This window comes from Suillus subaureus (genome assembly GCF_016647635.1).
Source record: "Suillus subaureus strain MN1 chromosome Unknown BJ212scaffold_31, whole genome shotgun sequence".
NCBI classification, from domain to species: domain Eukaryota; kingdom Fungi; phylum Basidiomycota; class Agaricomycetes; order Boletales; family Suillaceae; genus Suillus; species Suillus subaureus.
The window spans coordinates 218,471-237,385 of NW_024538587.1; the positions used below are offsets into that span (position 1 = coordinate 218,471).

The 18,915-nt window shown below is 47.6% G+C and overlaps 8 protein-coding genes across 8 annotated transcripts; 2 read left to right on the forward strand and 6 right to left on the reverse strand.

Annotated features, from left to right (window-relative positions):
• Window positions 1-594: 594 nt before the first annotated feature.
• BJ212DRAFT_1448571 (uncharacterized protein) lies at window positions 595-1,451 on the reverse strand (the record flags this gene model as incomplete). The annotated part of the gene is made up of 4 exons (XM_041338561.1): window positions 595-620; window positions 679-930; window positions 990-1,210; window positions 1,267-1,451. 4 exons carry the CDS (start codon window positions 1,449-1,451, stop codon window positions 595-597), a joined length of 684 nt encoding a protein of 227 aa, XP_041189661.1.
• A 616-nt stretch (window positions 1,452-2,067) lies between these two features.
• BJ212DRAFT_1278575 (ricin B lectin domain-containing protein) lies at window positions 2,068-2,787 on the forward strand (the record flags this gene model as incomplete). Its single annotated transcript, XM_041331440.1, has 4 exons — window positions 2,068-2,158; window positions 2,221-2,258; window positions 2,320-2,492; window positions 2,559-2,787. 4 exons carry the CDS (start codon window positions 2,068-2,070, stop codon window positions 2,785-2,787), a joined length of 531 nt encoding a protein of 176 aa, XP_041189662.1.
• A 1,445-nt stretch (window positions 2,788-4,232) lies between these two features.
• Window positions 4,233-5,672, reverse strand: BJ212DRAFT_1376498 (uncharacterized protein). Its single transcript, XM_041336489.1, has 9 exons — window positions 5,525-5,672; window positions 5,439-5,469; window positions 5,355-5,387; window positions 5,223-5,299; window positions 5,115-5,169; window positions 4,960-5,049; window positions 4,797-4,906; window positions 4,605-4,624; window positions 4,233-4,543 (listed from the first exon to the last, which is right to left on the reverse strand). The coding sequence occupies exons 4-9, from the start codon at window positions 5,289-5,291 to the stop codon at window positions 4,426-4,428; spliced, it is 462 nt and encodes a 153-aa protein (XP_041189663.1). The 5' UTR covers window positions 5,292-5,299; window positions 5,355-5,387; window positions 5,439-5,469; window positions 5,525-5,672; the 3' UTR covers window positions 4,233-4,425.
• Window positions 5,673-6,407: 735 nt separating this feature from the next.
• Window positions 6,408-8,799, reverse strand: BJ212DRAFT_573154 (uncharacterized protein). Its single transcript, XM_041343547.1, has 16 exons — window positions 8,285-8,799; window positions 8,215-8,224; window positions 8,145-8,164; window positions 8,057-8,089; window positions 7,904-8,000; window positions 7,824-7,852; window positions 7,738-7,768; window positions 7,643-7,675; window positions 7,514-7,590; window positions 7,410-7,464; window positions 7,256-7,354; window positions 7,083-7,193; window positions 6,971-7,011; window positions 6,889-6,914; window positions 6,634-6,821; window positions 6,408-6,578 (listed from the first exon to the last, which is right to left on the reverse strand). Exons 1-15 carry the CDS (start codon window positions 8,342-8,344, stop codon window positions 6,683-6,685), a joined length of 861 nt encoding a protein of 286 aa, XP_041189664.1. The 5' UTR covers window positions 8,345-8,799; the 3' UTR covers window positions 6,408-6,578; window positions 6,634-6,682.
• Window positions 8,565-10,397, reverse strand: BJ212DRAFT_1376505 (uncharacterized protein). The gene is made up of 5 exons (XM_041336490.1): window positions 10,115-10,397; window positions 9,921-10,091; window positions 9,592-9,870; window positions 9,128-9,540; window positions 8,565-9,079 (listed from the first exon to the last, which is right to left on the reverse strand). Exons 1-5 carry the CDS (start codon window positions 10,279-10,281, stop codon window positions 8,961-8,963), a joined length of 1,149 nt encoding a protein of 382 aa, XP_041189665.1. The 5' UTR covers window positions 10,282-10,397; the 3' UTR covers window positions 8,565-8,960.
• Window positions 10,398-11,185: 788 nt separating this feature from the next.
• Window positions 11,186-12,879, forward strand: BJ212DRAFT_1302209 (uncharacterized protein; the record flags this gene model as incomplete). Its single annotated transcript, XM_041333231.1, has 8 exons — window positions 11,186-11,302; window positions 11,325-11,375; window positions 11,490-11,512; window positions 11,589-11,776; window positions 11,839-12,111; window positions 12,268-12,388; window positions 12,582-12,628; window positions 12,683-12,879. 8 exons carry the CDS (start codon window positions 11,186-11,188, stop codon window positions 12,877-12,879), a joined length of 1,017 nt encoding a protein of 338 aa, XP_041189666.1.
• A 2,549-nt stretch (window positions 12,880-15,428) lies between these two features.
• Window positions 15,429-17,070, reverse strand: BJ212DRAFT_1525903 (uncharacterized protein; the record flags this gene model as incomplete). Its single annotated transcript, XM_041341733.1, has 7 exons — window positions 15,429-15,721; window positions 15,765-15,808; window positions 15,887-15,913; window positions 15,984-16,041; window positions 16,564-16,745; window positions 16,802-16,879; window positions 16,947-17,070. 7 exons carry the CDS (start codon window positions 17,068-17,070, stop codon window positions 15,557-15,559), a joined length of 678 nt encoding a protein of 225 aa, XP_041189667.1. The 3' UTR covers window positions 15,429-15,556.
• Window positions 17,071-17,387: 317 nt separating this feature from the next.
• On the reverse strand, window positions 17,388-18,858 carry BJ212DRAFT_1484018 (uncharacterized protein; the record flags this gene model as incomplete). The annotated part of the gene is made up of 6 exons (XM_041340721.1): window positions 17,388-17,663; window positions 17,713-18,012; window positions 18,076-18,141; window positions 18,191-18,306; window positions 18,364-18,493; window positions 18,541-18,858. 6 exons carry the CDS (start codon window positions 18,856-18,858, stop codon window positions 17,388-17,390), a joined length of 1,206 nt encoding a protein of 401 aa, XP_041189668.1.
• Window positions 18,859-18,915: the final 57 nt, after the last annotated feature.

The following is an 18,915-nucleotide window of genomic DNA, read 5'->3' on the forward strand; positions in this document are numbered from 1 at the left end:
CGCGACCAAAGCCCTGTCGTCGAGTGTGCGACGACCCGCCAAAGGCGGCACACCCGGGTGAAGACTAGGGGAGGGTTGAGAAAATCTCCCAAGATGCGGATACCTATTAATTTGAAAATTCTAGGACAGTTTGAGATGTCGTTGACGATGAGCAAAAATATTTGCTGTAGAAGCTCCACCGGCAGCTGATGGATATGCGGCTCAGAGTAATGCATGTGAATAGAAGATAGATTCGAATCGCCAAGGGACAACGTGTCTGCCTTGTGGTGGGGCACATTCATATTCTTCTCGGCGAGGCCTCTTTGTGTTTGAGTGATTGAAAGTAGTAGAAAGAGAAATAGGGGTTTCGGGAGTCGGGGCCTGAATTGGAACGGTTCTGCGCTAGCAACTATTGAATTGAGCGAGTCAGATCCTTCAAGCATGTTGGTTGTACGGGGTCTTCATCCATGTGTATTGACCTAGTACGTAGTCAGAGATTGAAGGCCAGTAGCATTCGAGGTTTGACTCTCGAAGGTGCGTGTTTCGGGGACTCGTGAGTCATAGCCTCATAGGTGATGCAGGCCGCAGTGCCTTGAAAATCTACCACTGGGTAAATTAACAGCTTCCTGTAGCTTCCGAGTCTACAAAAATATTTGCTACTGGTATTATGTATCAAGATTCATGCAAGAGATATCTTACCTGTCTGTTCCAGATGTTCACGGTATAGTGCATACAAGGAGCTCACGCTCTCTCCAGTCACCTTCTCAAAGAGTTCCACCCTGTATCTCGAATCCTTCATAGATCCATTAAGTTTTCGGACAGTCCCTTCGCCACAGCGCTTCTCGATCCAGTCAAGAAAGTACGCCGTAGCATCGTACCCTGCGTCCCACTTCCCCTCAGCTCTAGGTCTCCAGTGTGGTGGTGCAAAACCAGCGTGAAGCCTTACAAAATCTACCAGTAGTTCGGAAGACAAAATTTAAACTCAAAGGATGGTATCAAAATGTGCACACCTGCAATACCCTCAATAAGACCCCCTGGACATGTCTCTTTTGCATTGTACTGATAGCAATGCACAACCTCGTGAACCAGCACGCCTAGTATTTCATCTCGTGCGCGAGCCTCTGATGTTTTGATCCAATCGAGGGAGAAATTGATCTCTTTCGTCTCATGCGTGCCAAATGTGTATGCTACGCCATTGAATGGTCTGAGAACGAGCGTGATCGTCTTGACGCTTGGAATGATAATTCACAACACATTTATAGTGAATTGAGAATGCGTAGTACTCACTGCGTTGGGGCCGTGAGCGAGGTATACAGCCAGGTATAAGATGCTTCAACTGCAAGCTTGAGTGCTTCCTTGGGCTTGACGCAGTCAAAGAAGATCGATGCCCCAGGATGTGACAGGTCCTCCACCCTCAACACGAAATTGGGTATCGTCCAAGATGGCGGGGCCGGGAGATCATGAGGAGGCATGAGTTAATGGTGTTCCGAGTCACAAGCAGACGAGCAAATGAGGGCGCCAGATTTGAATAGCTTCCTTTATAGGGCCCGTGAGACTCGATACGGAGCGAATGCTACCGGATTCCGGAACTGGCCTGGACAATGATCAACACGTCCATCGTCGCGTTCAACAAGTATTGAATAGAGTGGGAATACATAGTTCGTTTTCAACCTCTGGTAGGAACCTGGGGAAACCCTCACCCAAGCTATTTTGACCTGCTGCGGTCGTGACGCGCTAGTGCAAGCATTCCTATGTCCCACACCCGAACCACCGGCCAAGCCATTGAGGCCCACTCTATCGCTGATATCTTATCGCTGGACTATTCTTACTATCCCCCAGACAGTGCAGTTCTGGCCACCAGTTGATAATATCATATGGCGCAACGACGAAGTTTTGGAGCACGACAATATGGCAGGTGATGCGTGTCAATACTCATTTCGGTCACGAGGTTGGGGCATTGGGCATTGGGCATTGGGCTTGGGCGTTTAAATTTTGAGCTCCTTTATTCCCTGAGCAGGTACTTAGTATAAGTACAGCGTTCAACTTGAAGCTTTGAAGCTGATAGCATTCTAATAAGTCAGCACCACAATGGCTCGCATCAAGAACCAACACACATACAGCCTGAAAAACTGTCAGGGAGGCACTGCTGTTGACCTCTCAGGTGATGATAACTACTCCGGTAAGCATATCATCCCTGCTTCAGGAGTATCCCAAGCCAGCGCTAATATCGCCTTAATTTAGTCCAAGGTTATTGCCCCCACGATGGCTCCAACCAGGCAGTAATGCGCTTACTTGCCATCCCACTGCGCAAGTCGTACTGATTGGCTTCTTGGTTCTTAGTGGATCTTCCAGCAGGATGGTGACCAGAACGGGTGGTTCATAAAGTCCTCCCACTCTGGACAATACCTTGGAATCGAAGGCAACGCCAGTGGTGGCACCAGGGTCGTTGCTGTTCCGTCCCCTTTCAAGTGGGATGTCAAAGACTCCGACGTCAAAAGCGCCAAGGGCATTAGGTGTGCATGTCTTTCACACCGTGCATGTCTGGTTGTAAATTGATTCTTATCGTTTTTGTTCCGCAGGATATTGGCCTATGGCACGAATTTCAGCTTAGACCTAGACTATGGAAAATCGGCAAACCAGACGAAAATTATACTTTGGGGAAGTTGGTCTGGCGCCAATCAGATCTGGGCACCTACCGAGCGGGCTTCCATCGAGGACCAGCACACCTACAGCCTCAGATATCGTCAGGGAGGCACTGAAGACCAAGACGCTGATTCAAAGGCATGCTTCCATCCTAGGCTTGTATAATGTAATATGAACATACTCCATATAGATCCTTCCCGTCACCACGACCGTCCGCGAAGCATTTATCACGGGAGACTTGTCAACGGCTGAAAAGCTACTCACGCAGGAGATCGAAGCTGATACCAACAACTACATCTCCTATGCCAACCGCTCACTCGTTATGGCCCGCATAGTCGACTGGGACCGTGCCCTTCAAAATGCACTCAAGGTGACAACGACCTTATGCCCCCTTAAAATACGCTAACTATCATCCCGACATAGTCCCTCAGCATACAGCCTTCGTTGATAGGATATATCGCCAAAGGTAGCGCCCTCTGTGGCAAACAGCATGTTCACGATGCCAGGACAGCCTTTGACCTCGCATTCACGTTCGCGAACGGAGATTCGAAGACTACTCTACTCCTCTTCTTGATCAAGGCAAGTTATATTTGTTTTGCATCCGCCACACTTGATTAAGGATTTCAGGCTATCGCGTTGTTCAATGCAAATGAACACGAAGAAGCAATGATGCGTGTCAAAGAGCTGGCTGCCGGTCCCAGTGTAGAACCCGTTGCTTGTCTTGTCGTAGAGGTGACCATCATCCACTCAATCATGCACTAGTTTGTGCGTTAATTGGTTCGTGCGTGCTTCGCACATCAGGCGTATCTGCAAGTCCAACTGGGAACCACTACCTTGGATGGCAAGTTTTACAACGAAGCTGTTGAAATTTTCGCTGCCGCTGTGAAGGCTAGCAATTTCTTTGCCAAATTGCCAATCCATACTATGTACGAGGAATTCGCCGTGGTACGTTGTTTGACGCAACTGAAAATATTTTTCCTGCTCAACTCCGTGTTCTTACAGTTCTTCGGGTGGGACCTCAAGTCGTTGTGGCAATCCGCCAACAGACAATTGTGCATTGCACTCCTTCGGGTAGGTAAATATGGAGAAGGTCTTGAGTTGTACCTATCAATGATGGAGGCAAGCGATGAAGCTACAAAGGCTAGCACACGTGCTTGGTTCGCTGGTGAGTCTTCAGTGATGTCACCCGTGCTACGTTCCTCACCTGCCTTTCACTTAGCTTTCAAGTAGAGTGAAGGGCAATATATCCTGCTAACAAAGACCCTGCCCTCCCGGCGAGCGGCTGCATATACGTTTTGACACGCGGACCTATTTTGTGCGATTATCCCGACATCACCTGTATTTTCTTTTGCATTCACATCGTATATTGGTTATGATAGAAACGAGCGCTGGGCTAGACAGAACGAACTCTAGTGAGTTCTATAGTACATTAGTAAGAGTAAGGAATGTAGCGGGCATACCGAGACATGACTTACTTACCCCCAGTCGAATCTGGGGGAAAACGAAGAGCGAGTGTGGCGAAAGTACCATGCGTGGAGTTGCCTAATATGGCAACCCCGCTGGCGTAGAACGAGTGATTGAGTCAAACGAAAAAGATACTATTACTATCATGATGCTTGGCGAGTTGATTTCCAATAAGTTCATACCGCGATAATAGATCTACGATTCTACGGTTTTGCACCCCCGAACAACAATGTTCGTTTGACGCGTGCCCTTCACCATCGATTCATTAAAGTCTGACGTCTGAAGATCTTCGATGATCACTGCATATCGTGTTAATCCCTTCCATGTACTGCCCACAGGTCACATGTCGGATAGAGAAATACAAACGAAAGCGTCCATGTTGTGTGGCTGCTGGTCGATCTGCCAGAAATGCAGGTGCATGCGCAAGGCAAGGATCGCGAGGATGATAAACTGTAAACTGTATGTTGCCAAGTGTGGGGTGTTAGTAGGAATGCACAAACGAATTTATGGATGCGTACTCTTGGAACATGACGTGGTACTGGTACTGGGTGTGCGGGATATCAATTTTTTGGCCATACAGGGCATGAGTGGTCCACGCACGTGGAGATAATGGGACGCAAGGACGTTTACCGCCGATAAAACGTTCGAAACCAGAATCATCGTCGATGAGCATGGGAAATGAGTGACGATATATATATGTATTGACTCACACAAACCGCATGCATAATAAAAATGTTATTCTTCACCAGGACGGCGTACAGACGGCCCCTGGCCATCCGCCAGCTCCGTATGGCATGTATGAGTATGAGAGACATAAGACCTAGAAAAACGTTGGTCAGACATCTGTGCATATCTATGTTCAAATTGACAAACCTAATTCCAATATAAAAAAGAGAAGAAACGGAACGAAGAAGTTGTCGGTGTTATAACAACCTGTGATGCCTGGGATGGCACTGGTAACATCTGCGAAAGTAGAGAGTGAATGTGAATGGTGGGCAGGGCGCCAATTGAGAAGCGAGAGCCCGTACAAGATGTGGTGACAAGAGAGGCAAGGGCAGTGCTGGTACATGCTATGATGGCAACCTGACTGATGCATCTAGAACGGCCTCGAGGTGCGGTGAGAGCATTGAACTTACAGGGAAAAAACCCAGTATGAAAACGAGCACGAATCGATTGTGTTTCCAGAGTGCACATGTTCGGAGCATGAAGAAGTCTGCAGGGGTGAATGGGATCAGAAATGTGAGTATGTTGAGGGGGAGGAGAAATACAGTCGGAGCAACTGGCTGATGTCTGGCTGAGAACTGTGGGACTCTCAGCAAGGGTGTGCATAAATGTCTGTACCGTGCACATACCTGAGCAAACATTAACCAAGATCTTGCATGTCTAGCAATATCACACGGCGATCAGTTGGTAGTAAGTCTACTGCGAGTTCACATACATCAGGGTTCTCGTTCGGGATGAAGTTCGCTGAAGTGTGGCAAGCCAATTCACCACCAGAACAATCTGTGCTCAAGCCGGACGTACTATATAGATGTGCAGTTAAAAGGAGAAAAGGCACAAATCGGGTGGCGATATAAAGATCTTTTACCTTGGTCCAGCGCGATTGAAGCAGGAATGTCCACTTTGAACAGCACGTGATGATCAATATATCGGAGCTTGTGATGAAACGTTACCTCTTCTTGAAGCGAACAAGCAAAATTATAAATCTGTAAGCAAGTTTAACAGCGGACGGCAAGACATCAAGACAAGCCCACCCAGAATGTAGCCATCGACGCTGAATTGTGTCAGGACAAGGGAGAGCATCGATTCAGACAAGTACGCACTGTATACATACTAGTGACATGTGGATCACCCATCTATCATTATATTATCCATTCGAAGTATCGAAAAGAAAGAGACGCACTTTGTAAGTCTGCAGACTCATCGCCGCTGCAATATCGTCAGACGAGTACTTCGCCTCCATTCGGTCGAGAGGTAGAAAATGGGTCTTGCGCACAAAGGATACACATATGCAGCTGCTTATGTATCTCCAGCTGGAAACCGCTGAAGTTTCACTTTGAGCGGAATGAGACGCGACGCTGAAACAGTGGGTGGTGTTATACAATCAACATCAGCCGTTGCAACGCTACGACACCATCTGGACCTCCCTTTACTAAGTATCAATCGGATTGGGCTAGTTCAATCGGAATTTGCCCTCACCCCGCCGGAGGTGAGTACGTACGTAAAGATTAGCGAGTTTCGAAGTCAAACGATTGAATGAATGATACCAATATTTCAGAATGATAACCTGTGTGTTGCGGTCAAGTGTAAAACATTCATCGCCCTCTCGATCGCTCGAGTTTGGTGTGCATCAAGTTCTGACTCCAGTGCACCCAAAATCTTGATAATCATACATTCATCTACCACCGCCAGCAGTGGAAGCTCGATATCTATCAATGTTACACTGATCAACTTGAAGTCTATCCAGGTGCACCTCCTGCCCACAACAGAAACTGCATTGTTTTTAAGCGAACAGAGCCAGATCTGACGAGGTTCGGCTCGACTAACCTCGTACAGTTCAAATAGCACTCCATAAACGTTTGAACGACACTGAATGTCATATCGGACTGCCCGCGGATGAAATGTCGGACAGAGGAATAAACACGAGGGCGTTAGAGCTATGTGTATATCGGTCTGTATGCCATAGGTGGAGGTGCATGCGTGTAGCGAGGATCGCGAGGACGATGAATTGGAAACTGTACATAGGTATGCATTTGGGGGTGCCGTTAGTAAGTCTGCGCATGGCAGGATGAAAGTGCGCACTCTTGGAACATGGCTTGGTATCCGTACTGTGGGTACGGATGGTTAATAGCTCGGTGATGGAGGAATTTGAAGCTTCACGCACGTGGAAGAGCAGCAACGTGAGAACATTCACTCCCGAGAAAACTTTCGTAACGAGAATCATTATTGATGAGCACAGGAAAATGGCCTGAAAACTTGTGTATGTCCTGACTCACACAGACCGCATGCATAGTAGAATATGTTATGCTTCACCAGGACGGTGTAGACATGGCTGTTGGATGACCGCCAGCTCTGTATAGCGCGTATGAGCGTAAGGGACACGAGACCTGGAGATTGTCAGTTAGCGCGCGTCTGCATAGATGTAAACTTCTTATTCCGGACGACATACCAAATTCAAGCCCAATCAAGAGAAGAAATGGTATGAAAAGCTGGACGACGGCTGAGCTCTGGTAGCAGCCTGTGATGCCCGGGATCGCGCTGGTCGTCCCTGTAAAAGTGCAGTGTGAATGGTGGTAGAACAAGGCTAAGGTAGGAGCGCATACACGGTGCATTGGCAGTAGTGGCGAAGGCAAAGCCTATGGACGATACGACGACAGCCTGACAGATGGCTTACACAAGTTAGAGGTGCACTGAGGATGGGACTCACAAGGAAGGTAACGACCACGGTAACGAATACAATTCTGTTGTTGTTCCAGAGCGCACATGTTCTAAGGACAAAAAAGCCTGGACGAATGTGATCAAGATCGTGCGGATTTTGCGGGGAAAGGATATATACATTCAGAACAGGAGACTGATATCAGACTGAAACCTGTAAGAGGAATGGTTAGGGCTAAGCGAGGATGTCCATGTGTATATGCACAATGCACGTACATGAGCAAATATTGTTCAACAACTGGCATTTCTAGTCATGCTGTCAGCGTCATTGAGATCAACGAGTCTATCGCACATTCACACACATCGGAGTTCTCGTTTGGAATGAAGTTCACTGAAGCACGACATGTCAATTCATAACAATGACTTTAGGAGCTGGACGCACTATATAAATGCCCGGCTAAGAGGACAAAAGGCGCGTATCGTGCGATGATATAAAGGCCTTTTACTTTAGACCAGCGTGACAGAAGCAGGAACGTCCACTATAAATGGATTATTATTATAAAAATATAAAAATGAAGTTGAACGAGTAAATTACCTCCTGATGAAGCGAACAAGCATAATCGTAGATCTAAGCAAGGGAGTTTAACAACACACAGAAACGCAATACATTGGGACAAGCCCACCCAGAATGTAGCCATTGACGCTGAAATGTGTTTAGAACACGAAAGAAGTAGTTCGAACAGTGAAACGCACTATATAGATACTGGCAACACATGGGTTATTCATTGTTATCAACGACTATCGGGTCGACAAGGGAACGTACCGTGTAGACCTGCAAACTCCTTGCCGCTGCAACATTGTTAGCTGAATACTCCACTTGCATCTGGTCGAGAGGCGGAGAATGGGTTTCGTGCGCAAAAATCCACGGCACGCATCTTCTTATCTCTCATAAATGAGCAGGGAAACGAGTAGGCTCCGGCCGCAGCACGGACACCATTGCAGGAAGAAGGTCAAGCGCTCGAGTCTCGTCATCGAGAAGTTCTGCTGCTCGAGTTCTGGAAAGTAAGCGACGTCAATCTAAATGCGAGGCGTACGTATACCGCGGTGATAAGCCATCGTGCTCAGCTGTCCAGTGTTCGTACCTCCAGGACCTGCTCGTCTTATAAGTGGGCAACTTGAAGCCCACCACGAAAATCGAACTGGGAATTAGTAAACAGAACCCGAATCATTGATCGATGCCAGCATATTATAATTCAATACTTGTCTGTTTACACATCGTGATGATGTGAGTAATGCCGCAAATACTAAAATGAAAAGACGAAATAATGACAGACTGTGGCAAGGTGAATACGCAGGCTGTGAAATAACGACGGATGGTCATATTGTCCGATATCCAAGACTATGTAATGGCGGAGATAGTGCAACGTCCCAGAACACAGTAGAACCAGAATAAGCAGGTAGACAAGAGGCGACACGCGAATAAATCCAATAATAAGCCATCATGCTGCATTGATGGACAGCTCGATAGGGCAAGGGGCCGCATCCACCTGTGTGGATTGGGACTGGGTTGATGGCAGCCCGGCGATATCCATCGTAAGAATGAGCCTGAAATTTACACCTGTCGTTCTCATGAGCAAACAGAAGCAATCATGACATACACACTGACCTGGCCTTGACCCATTAGCATAAAGCCCAGAATTCTTGCAGGCATTATACCACTCATTCCATGTTGGATCTGAGTCATTTGATGCAACATACGAGAAGTTGAGTGGGACCTGGATCTTTGGATATGACTTGGCGGGGAGGGTATCTTTTCCAAAGTAACCCGTACCGACTTGTAGATTCGAGTCCGAATCCCACACTTGTGCAGAGATGTAGTTGAAGGTAAGGGGAATAATATTGGAGGTGGTATCAACTTGAATATCTGCGTACGCTGGAAATGAGAAATTGGCTGGGTACCGGGAGAACTGAGTTGGGATTGAAGCATTGTAGCTCCCAGTAGCGGCAACAAGAGGTGTGGAGCTGTTGAATGAGAGACCAGGTACTCGAGGAATGGTGATTGCGAGGATAGTGCCAATGCTATAAAAGCTTTCGATATTTCTGTACCCCAGGAAGACGAGCGCGACTTACATGGCAGCCAACCCAAATATGAAGAAGGCAAGGAACCTTTTCGTGAACCACTTTCCACACAAACCCGTCTCCCCACGATGCCAGGCTTTCCACTTCTCCTGCCGCTTCTCACTCTCCATCTCTCGTCGACCCGACTTAGTCATGTTTTTCATTTCGGATAGTTGCCATTCCGGACCGAGTGCAGGCACTGTAACTAGCTCGACTGGAGTTTGAGCACTATCGGCATCGCCATCTGTCTTGGCACCAGGCGGAGGCGGAGGTGGGGGAAGCTGATGATAGCTGCGTATCGGTTAGCTTGGTAGGACATATTAGCTCTTCCGTGTGCATACCCTGCTTCATGATGTTGTCCAATGCCAAAAGCAGTACTGTATCTTGGGCCGGCGTTATTAAAGTCTGCATAAACATCCCAGGTCTGAACTTCCGGAGCTTCTTCTTCCTCATCACGTCCGCCTTTCAGCGGTTCTAGGCGCCCGGCGGCAAAAAAGATGATGCGTTGTACCCTGCGGATTGTCCTCCCGTTAACATATCATGGCTCGTCCGTGGTTGTCGATCAGCATAGAAGGAAGAAGCATCGTCTCGTGGACGACCAGAAGGAGCGTAATCAGGAGATTGTGAATGATTTAGGGCATCGAATGAGCCCCTGCGTCCTCCATAGAATGAAGATACAGTCGATTTTCTGTCGTAGTCCATGGCAAGAGAAGAAGTAACGAAGGAAACGAAGAAAAGAGTGGCTAGGTGGGAAGTGCCAACCCAAAGGACATGGTGACCGACGCCGCACTTGCCGTGTTAGGAAATGTGGGTTAGGGTTAGTTCAATTCAGAATGTGCGTGACAAATCATCGCTTTGATCCTCGCGCTGCAGAGCTCGGAAGTTAACCTAGACATGTTTTTTTAGCTGCATTAATTCTGCAGCTGATGAAAAAGCATACCATACCATAAAATCACGAATTCAAAAGGAACTTCCAGCTGAAATTAATGTCATGAACGATCGACTAACCTGACTCGAGCACTACCGTGACATACCAGTAATGTCTTGCTAGTCCGAGACACCAAGAATTCAGCGTGACTCAGGATTCCTTTATTTTTGCCGTCAATCGATATCGAATTTGTGAGTGTTCTGCTTTCTTCTTGGACGAAAGTTTCACTCGATGATACTCTAGCTGTTGATTCGACCCAGCTCGCCATGGAACATCGGACTATTTTGACTTAACCACAGTGGAATCGTGGCACTTGTACACCCTGCTGACCATCATGGGCGCCCTACATCCGCCATGACTATCACTACTCGTGGTATAACATAAGGACTATCCTTATCCTGATGCTGGGTAGCCTGACATATGGTTACGTGAACAGCGTTCTCACATATATACACTTGGACAACCAGGATTCCTTACCTACTTCAACCTGGCAGAAAATCCAGCATATTCAAACGCGATAATAAGCACAATCAAAGGAATTTTCTCTGCAGGTGGTGTTTGCGGTGCATTCGTTGCTGGTTGGACGTGCGACTGATACTGCAGAAAAATGACGATGAAAACCGCTTCTATGTTCTCTATTCCAGCCGGTATCTCCTTGCAGGATTCGTGAATGCCGCCATGCTTATTGTGGCGCGCTTCGTAATCGGCTGGGCAGTGGGGATGATGACGGTAATCATTCTAATTTTTGGATCGGAGGTTCCTCCACCCTCACGGGGGCTTCTCGTGGGACAGCATGTGAGTCTTTTCGGTACTCTAGAAATATGTCGACCGTGATCCCTATGCGAAGGTGTTTGGATTGTTGCGGCAGGTGCGGCGACTGGATAGATCGTTGTTGACAGTTACTCGACCAACCTGATTTTCATTGGTGATTTCTATTTGTACTCTGGCAGTGTACATGTTCTCTTTTGCTCCTTTGCTGTAGTCTGTGGGTGCCGGAGTCCCCTCGTCAGTGTAAATTTCCAACCCTTCGATAATTTTTACTTGTGTATTAAGCCATCTCCACAGTACTGATGCGAGGTAGACATGCAGAAAGCTGGGAGATTGTGTCCGGGCTACATGTTGACAGCTCCGGCCCATCATATGCACCTAAAATATTCTGTGCACAGAAAGGGTTCCATCAGATGATTAAACAAGTTGAGTTAGATACACAAGTCTGGGTTACAAGCGGCGGAGCTTGGCAAACAGTAACAGAGCATTCGTACCGCAAATGTATGTGGTTCCATGGTCGTATGCGGTTCATACTTCTATGTCTAATTGACATTTTTGGGCAGATTATATGGTAAACCTCTACAAGGACCTGGGTTTTACTGGTGAGATCACGATCATTCTTAGTGTGACATCTGACTGTTGCCAGAGCCGGAACTTGGTTGCGGCCATAATCATGGATCATGTTGGTCGTATTCGGTTGCTAGGCAAGAATATTTCGCCCTTCTCTGGCATGCATTATCGCTCTCTGCACAGCAACTGGCCTTGTCAGCTGTGTGACCTCTTCCCTGAAAACCCCTACCTAATTGACCCTACACCTCACACGGGGAACGCTCTTGGTGCGTTATTTATATTCTGCTTCATTTGCTTCTATGCTTGCGCAATCGATGCCACGTCATACGCCTATTGCAGTGAGATATTCCTGTCGCACATATGTGCACGGGGCATGGCATTCTCAATAACCGGGACATTTTCGTCGACTGTTGTGTTCTTAGAAGTTGGCCCCACGGCGCTCGCAAACTGGTTGGGGATACTACATGGTATTTGTGTGCCTGTCGGTGATGAAATTGGTGTCATGCTCTATTTTTCCCTGAAGTGGGGTTCCAATCTATTATGGTCCTAGCGTCTCTGATGATCGAAAGACAGGTGTTGAATCCTAAGATATGCTGGATGTGGATTTTTCTTCTTCCCGCTCACTATTCACTTGTTCGTCCTGTTGGGATACACCGAACCTTCCCACTGATCAACGGGACCCGAGTGTTGTGGTTGATACTTGGACTCTAATTGTCGAAGCAATTGTATACAACAGGGAAGATGGCAAACGGAATATTCGGGGTTTTGATTGGCGAGGTGTGGGTGCGTAGACTTGATTCTTTGGATCTCGGTTATTGCTTACTATATACAGTATAGCTATGGCAGTGATTCAAACTTTGTCTCAAGAGTTGAGCACCGCGTGCCCTCTTGATGAGACATTTTCGGCACTTCTATGGATGATTAATGATTGGCTAGAGACTCCTGTATTCTGTGCAGCATGGGAAGAAAACACCGCCAAGATTGTGCGATGGCCGCAACTGCAGATCATTCTACGTCACTCAATACCACCTTGACTATAGCGGACTGTCCGATGCCGTATCCGTGGTCCAGAATCTTCTCAAGTACATTTATGATCAATGGATCAATGACCGACAAGACTGAATTAATATCCGGGTCAATCGCAATGATGTCGGGACATATCTGTTCGTGTGCCGTGCAGATCGGTAGGTAGTACATACTTCAAATTGACAGATGCTGCGCCTATATACTGCACACCATTGCCAGATTGGCACAGGCAGCAAACACGCTACATGCTGGCAGCTGCCGTGTCCCGCAGCATCGTGATTTCCCAAGCTTTTTTTTTTTTGAAAAATTTTATTGTCTAAGACCCTACGTCGGACATAGCCTAGCTATGCACGGGGGGCTTACTCCCGTTTATCTATCGTATTTCTCAAGCTTTCAATACTACGTGATCCGATAAGGACTACTGTCTAGCTTGGAGACTAAGCAGTCTCGAACCAACATTTTGTGAAGTTACAGTGTGTTATACTGGTTATCCAGGAGTGGCTGGTTCAACAAGACTATCTGAACCTGCCTTTGGGACGCCTTGTCTTGTTTTGTTCTGTTTCTATCAGAGAATACGCATGTCAGTCAATTATTGCAATTCGTCATGCTACACAAACGACATGGACGTTGTCCACAATTAAACACTGGTCAATCACGAATGTACGTGAATTGCGCAGTGATATCGAGTCTGAAGATCGTTGCGGTGCTCTACCATGACATCCGTTCACCGTGCCCATAAATGGAACAGGCCGCCCTCTCAGCGGCTTTGTCATCTAAACTCCGTTTGAATCACCCGGACCTGAAGCTTTGAAGACCTGATCGATGATCCCAGAGTCCAGACAGCCCCAGACATGGCATCACCCAGACCAGCCGTATCTTGCAAATTCACAACTCGTCGGGTTCGAGATTTACAATCGATTCTGTGTACTCCATATCCATGATCGAAATCCCCTGTGATTTGCCCCAGGCTCATATGAAATCATAAATGTCTCATTACAATGAGCTGCATGAGCTGCAGTGGACTCGACGTAGCTTCTACTGCAACATCGGATGGCTTGGTTTCGTACGTCCATTAGAGTCAACGAGACCCAGATCCAACTGGAACTATCCGCATTCTCAGTGTCACAGACTCACAGCAGGTGCTCAACAACTCGACAGCAATTGCCTCGTGGCTGCATGGACAACCTCAAGTATGTGCGGTGCCCAGCTTCTGTTACAGATAGCACTACCTCTCTCCCACCATCATTTTATCTCTGAGCCAACGGTGCACTCCCCGACACCGGAAACCACGAAGGAACGCTTCCGTAATGAACTCGAAGCGGACAGGAAGGATGCCGAGTCCGAGTTTTCTCGTTACGAAGACGCAAGTATACTACATGAAGCAGCTCGTCCGTTTCTGCGAGGTACGATATATACATCTGTCTGCATTTTCATAGGATTAACAGGCATCATGTTAGCAAAACGAATGTACACCTCCACTTCTATTCTGTGTCGCTATGGATGTCCTGAGTGCTCAAGCTTCATCTGTGCCTTCCGAGCGCATATTTTCATTCAGCAAAGAGACCTGCACTCTACGGCGCAGCAACTTACCTCCAACCTTCAAGTCCTGAAGTTTATGTACAGGCAAGATTGCGTCAATTTTACGGAGGACCTGGTGGCTGACGAGCGGAACTACACTATATCTGGATCTGTGATTCCCAGAGCAGTCGACGAGCTGATAGCTTCTGGGAATCTTCGCGAGCTTGATGGGTTGCTCCAGAATGCAAGTGACATTGACTGTAATCGGTATATCTACTGGTCGTGTACGAGTCACTTGCAAATAATGCGGCTGTGTGCAGAATCCCTAGCTTCTCAATGGCTGGACTACCGGTCCGTATCACTCCCGAACTTGTTTCTACATCGTGAGGTGAACGAGGTACAACTTTGTTTCAAATTGTTAGTGCCGAACTGTGTCGATTTACTGGAATTGTCCACCTCGATTCGGTTTGGTAACCAAAAATCCATCATACTGCCGCAACATTAGTTGTTGTACTATCGAGGTACGTAAAATTTTTATTAAAAGCGCGGAAAGTTTACCTAACCGTCAAAGCCCGTTGGGCCCCTGAGACGTTAACAACAAGCACATCTTCGAGCTTTCATTTCACCACATCATACTTGTTGGGCAGTACATACCTGTGCAGGTCCAGTGCCATGCTAACGTGTTTTATGATCAGGAATGGAAGCGGACACAGCATGGCGCAACAAACTGTCACTAGAAACTACAGCTACATGGAGATGCTTCAGATCCTTGAATAAGTTAATATTGTTGATTGTTGATGCCGAGGACCTCCATTATCGCAGATCAACTTGGTTCGACTAACCGGATGGGAGACGTGAGCTTGTTCTGTCATCCGCCAGTTGCATGTGCATCGTTTATGTTTATTATCATTGTTAATTTACAACACTAATACCTAGGAAAATGCAATCTACGCGATCGCAAAGCTGTGATTTGCCGTTTTTCGAATATAACCAGACGTGCACCTCACCCGGCCCTTGGCTTGCATTCTCGAGGTGCAGCGCCACTGTCACCTCCGAGTCAAGGGACCTTGACCTCACCTTCCGGCGACACTAGGGCACCTATAGAAAGCGGCCCTGTAAAATCCAATGCCCGAATATCGAGCCGCGGCTCCTTTGAGAACATTCTGCTCATTCTCCAATTGCAATAGTTATGATTCGGGACCAACCGAATGTCTCCGTACCCTTCGCACATGTTAGCAGGTATATTGCAGATTTGAAAGGGGCCCGGGACGACTCATCCATATATGTACTAGTGCGCAGATGCATTCGGAGGCACGGGGGCTTAACAAGGACCTATGGAAAACCATAATGACACAGCCGATCGAAACGCACTTACGTACGCAGCGGTTTGTATCGAGAGACAATACCCAATCGATACCCCTATTAACCCAATTATGCGTGATTTATGGCGTTTGTGACTGAACGCTGCAATATTGCGAAAGGACGGGGTCAGCTTACGTTGCCAATCTTTTGTGTTGAACTCAGCTGAGAACAACGCGCTCCAATTCACACATAGTGTCCGAATTTACAAAAAGGGTTGTCAGATCCGTCTCACCATCAATCATTACATCGGAAGGAGTCCTCGGATCGTCCGACAAAGATGCATTGTTCGGCTAGAATACACCAAAACTAACGTGGAAGATTGAGAGCAATCCCATATGTAATATGTAGTCCATACAAACGGAAACTTTCAAAGACGTTTCTGATGCGGCAATTGCCGGCGAATTTAGGCTAAGCATGAACACGCAGGGAAAAGAAGTCCGTGGGGATGTAAGAAAAGGCGCAACGCGTGTGCGCCATCGAAGTGCAATCCCAAAGCGAACAAATGAAACGTGCCAAGGCATCTAAGTAGTAGCTGCTGGTTATCTAGTGGATTCCAACGAGATCTGCGTCCATACATGATTAGTCTTGGTCTTGGGGCGCGTGCGAGTGTTACTCAGTGAGAATCATCAATCTCGGGAACGAGCGAGAGCTCGCTCAGTCATAACGGACGGATTCACAGCATCTCAAAGCTCGTCACAAGTCGAACGTGCTGTGCATCCGCAGCAGCTTGTTCGAGCACATTGTCAACCTCTTGAAATGGGTTCATCTACGTGGCGGCGCGGTGACGGGAGGTAATTCCGCGAATAACGGACTAGCCCGCCTTGGAGCGACCGAGGTGGAACTGTAACTGTGTAGAGGGGAATTGCGATCGATCTTGCTGTGTAAGGAGGAGGAGCTGGACTAGCTGAACTCGAAAGGTCGGCCCACGAACCCGACGTCTCACTTTCAGTGACGGAATGCGAGACACGGCGAGTGCCTGAAGGAAGTATGTATCCTGGCGCCAAAAGATATATATATATTAATTTGTAAATAAGGAACATGACAACTCACTGAGAACGCGATGAGGGACGCCTGAAGTGTGGAACTGGAACAATGAATGCAGGAGGTAGACGGCAAGCAGAATAGACACTGTGGGATCGACACATTGTCAATTAGCTTTGATGTTGGCTGTACGGCGGCAGCCAGGGATACTTACGGAAACCAGCTACGATACCGATAACAGGCTGCCACTGCAGGTCACTAGTAGCTGTCGCAGCATTGTTTTCGGTACGGGGGAGGTTCAGCGTGACTCGAAGGAGGAGGGGACGAACAGGGGGCATGATTGGTATGTGAAGAGTGAGTTACATCCGGTTGATGTTTAAATACTATGTATGTGGCAGTACACATGTTACCGCACTCGGTCTTCACCTTCTCTGACATAAGAGGGATGACATTTTTCTGTCCACAACGAGTAATGCGGACCTCCAAAATATTCAAGTTAAGCGACGGTGCTTCGCGGGAGAAGAACTAACCTGTGCACAGCGCAAGAATGCGGCCCGTGAAACGAAAAGCCGCGCAAAGAAGCAGCTGTTAAGCTACCAACCATGGAAACGCGAGTGCGATTCGGTTCTTTTGCGAGGCGCAATTACGAGCTGCTCTAGCCTTTATGATGGCCTCTGATAGTTTTCTCCCACAGAGCAAGTCGCTCGATGAGGGCATCTGTATTCGCTCTTGAATAAAGTAGATCCGGACCGTCGCCATCCACAGGCACAGACCGCTTCCACACTAGCTCGTCGATACGGGCCAGGAATTCCATGGAAGACCTGATGTCGTCGACACTACTGGGGTGTGGATAGACCGGATCTTTATCCAAAAACCTAGAAACAAGGGTTGTGATCGAACGAGGGGACAGTCGTAGTGATGTGACAAGTCCCTAGTGAGATTGTGGTGAGCCTCACAACAAACCATAGTTAGAAACTCACAGTAAGAATATTCTTTGCCTCATATTCGGAAAGACTTGATATTTCCTCTAAGTGACCAGATTCAAAACCTCGTTGTATATCAGAACCCTGTGCCTGAGACGAAGGGATGTCATGATTGCCGGAGGGCTGAGCAGAAGGTTTTCCTGTTTGTAAGCCATTCAGTGGGGAAAGCCGTTCCGTGACCAAGGCTCGGAGTTTTTCATAGCGTTCACGGAGTGTGTCAATCTCAGAAGTAGCGCGTGAGAGTGCGACGTTTATTTGCTCGAACTCAAGCGGCTTAGTCAAATCTTGGACCCTACCCTACCAGACCGGCAAATGGAGAGAATCAGGATCAGGCGCGAAAATGAACTGTAATCAACGCACCGCGTGTTCCGTGAGCGGTACAGTTATGTCTGTGGGCCTCGTTGTGGCTTTCTCTATGAAACCACCCTACCTGTCATGAATTGGGATATCCGCATAAAATTCATTTATAACGTACCTGATGAGGGAGAGGCATCTCATCACAGGGTACAGGACTTACGGTAGTATTTTGCGCGTTTGGCTCGTCCCGGGATAAAAAAATGTGCTCGTCAGATCCGATGTGAACTAACTCGTCTGGGGAGGAAGAGTGTGATGTGTGAGTTGAAGATGCGGAGTGCTGTGTTTGCGTACCCGTACTCTGGATGGTTTGATCCAGCGGTGCGGAAGAACCGGCTGAGGTTAAGCGTGATCCCTGCCACCCCCGTTCAGAGGATTGGCTTGACGGCGACACGGACCTGGAGAGACCGCTTTTGCTGAATACCTGGTGGGACCATTAATGGTAAGATCCTGTGGCATAAACGTACATACATCCTGTATATCATTTTCATGCTGCGCACGCGAATGGTGGGTATCTGAACGGGTATCGGGTGATTTGTTATCAATTCTGTCAGGGCCTAAATTTTGTGTTGCGAACATGAGACGGATCTTGTCAAAAGCTAGTTTTCCGGATGCGTCCCGTAGTTGGACGGTGTGATGAGGGCTGTGTGAGGAATATGAATCGGCTACTGCGATATCATCTGATGCGAGTAGATCTATCAGGGCATCAAAATTACTATTGGCATCATCCGCCGACTGCTGATTCACAGCGAGATTGGCATCAGCACTAGTTAACTGTGAGATCGGCATATTTTTTAAAGCGAAAAGTGAATGTGATGGAAGGTCATGTCACTGGTACTGTCGATG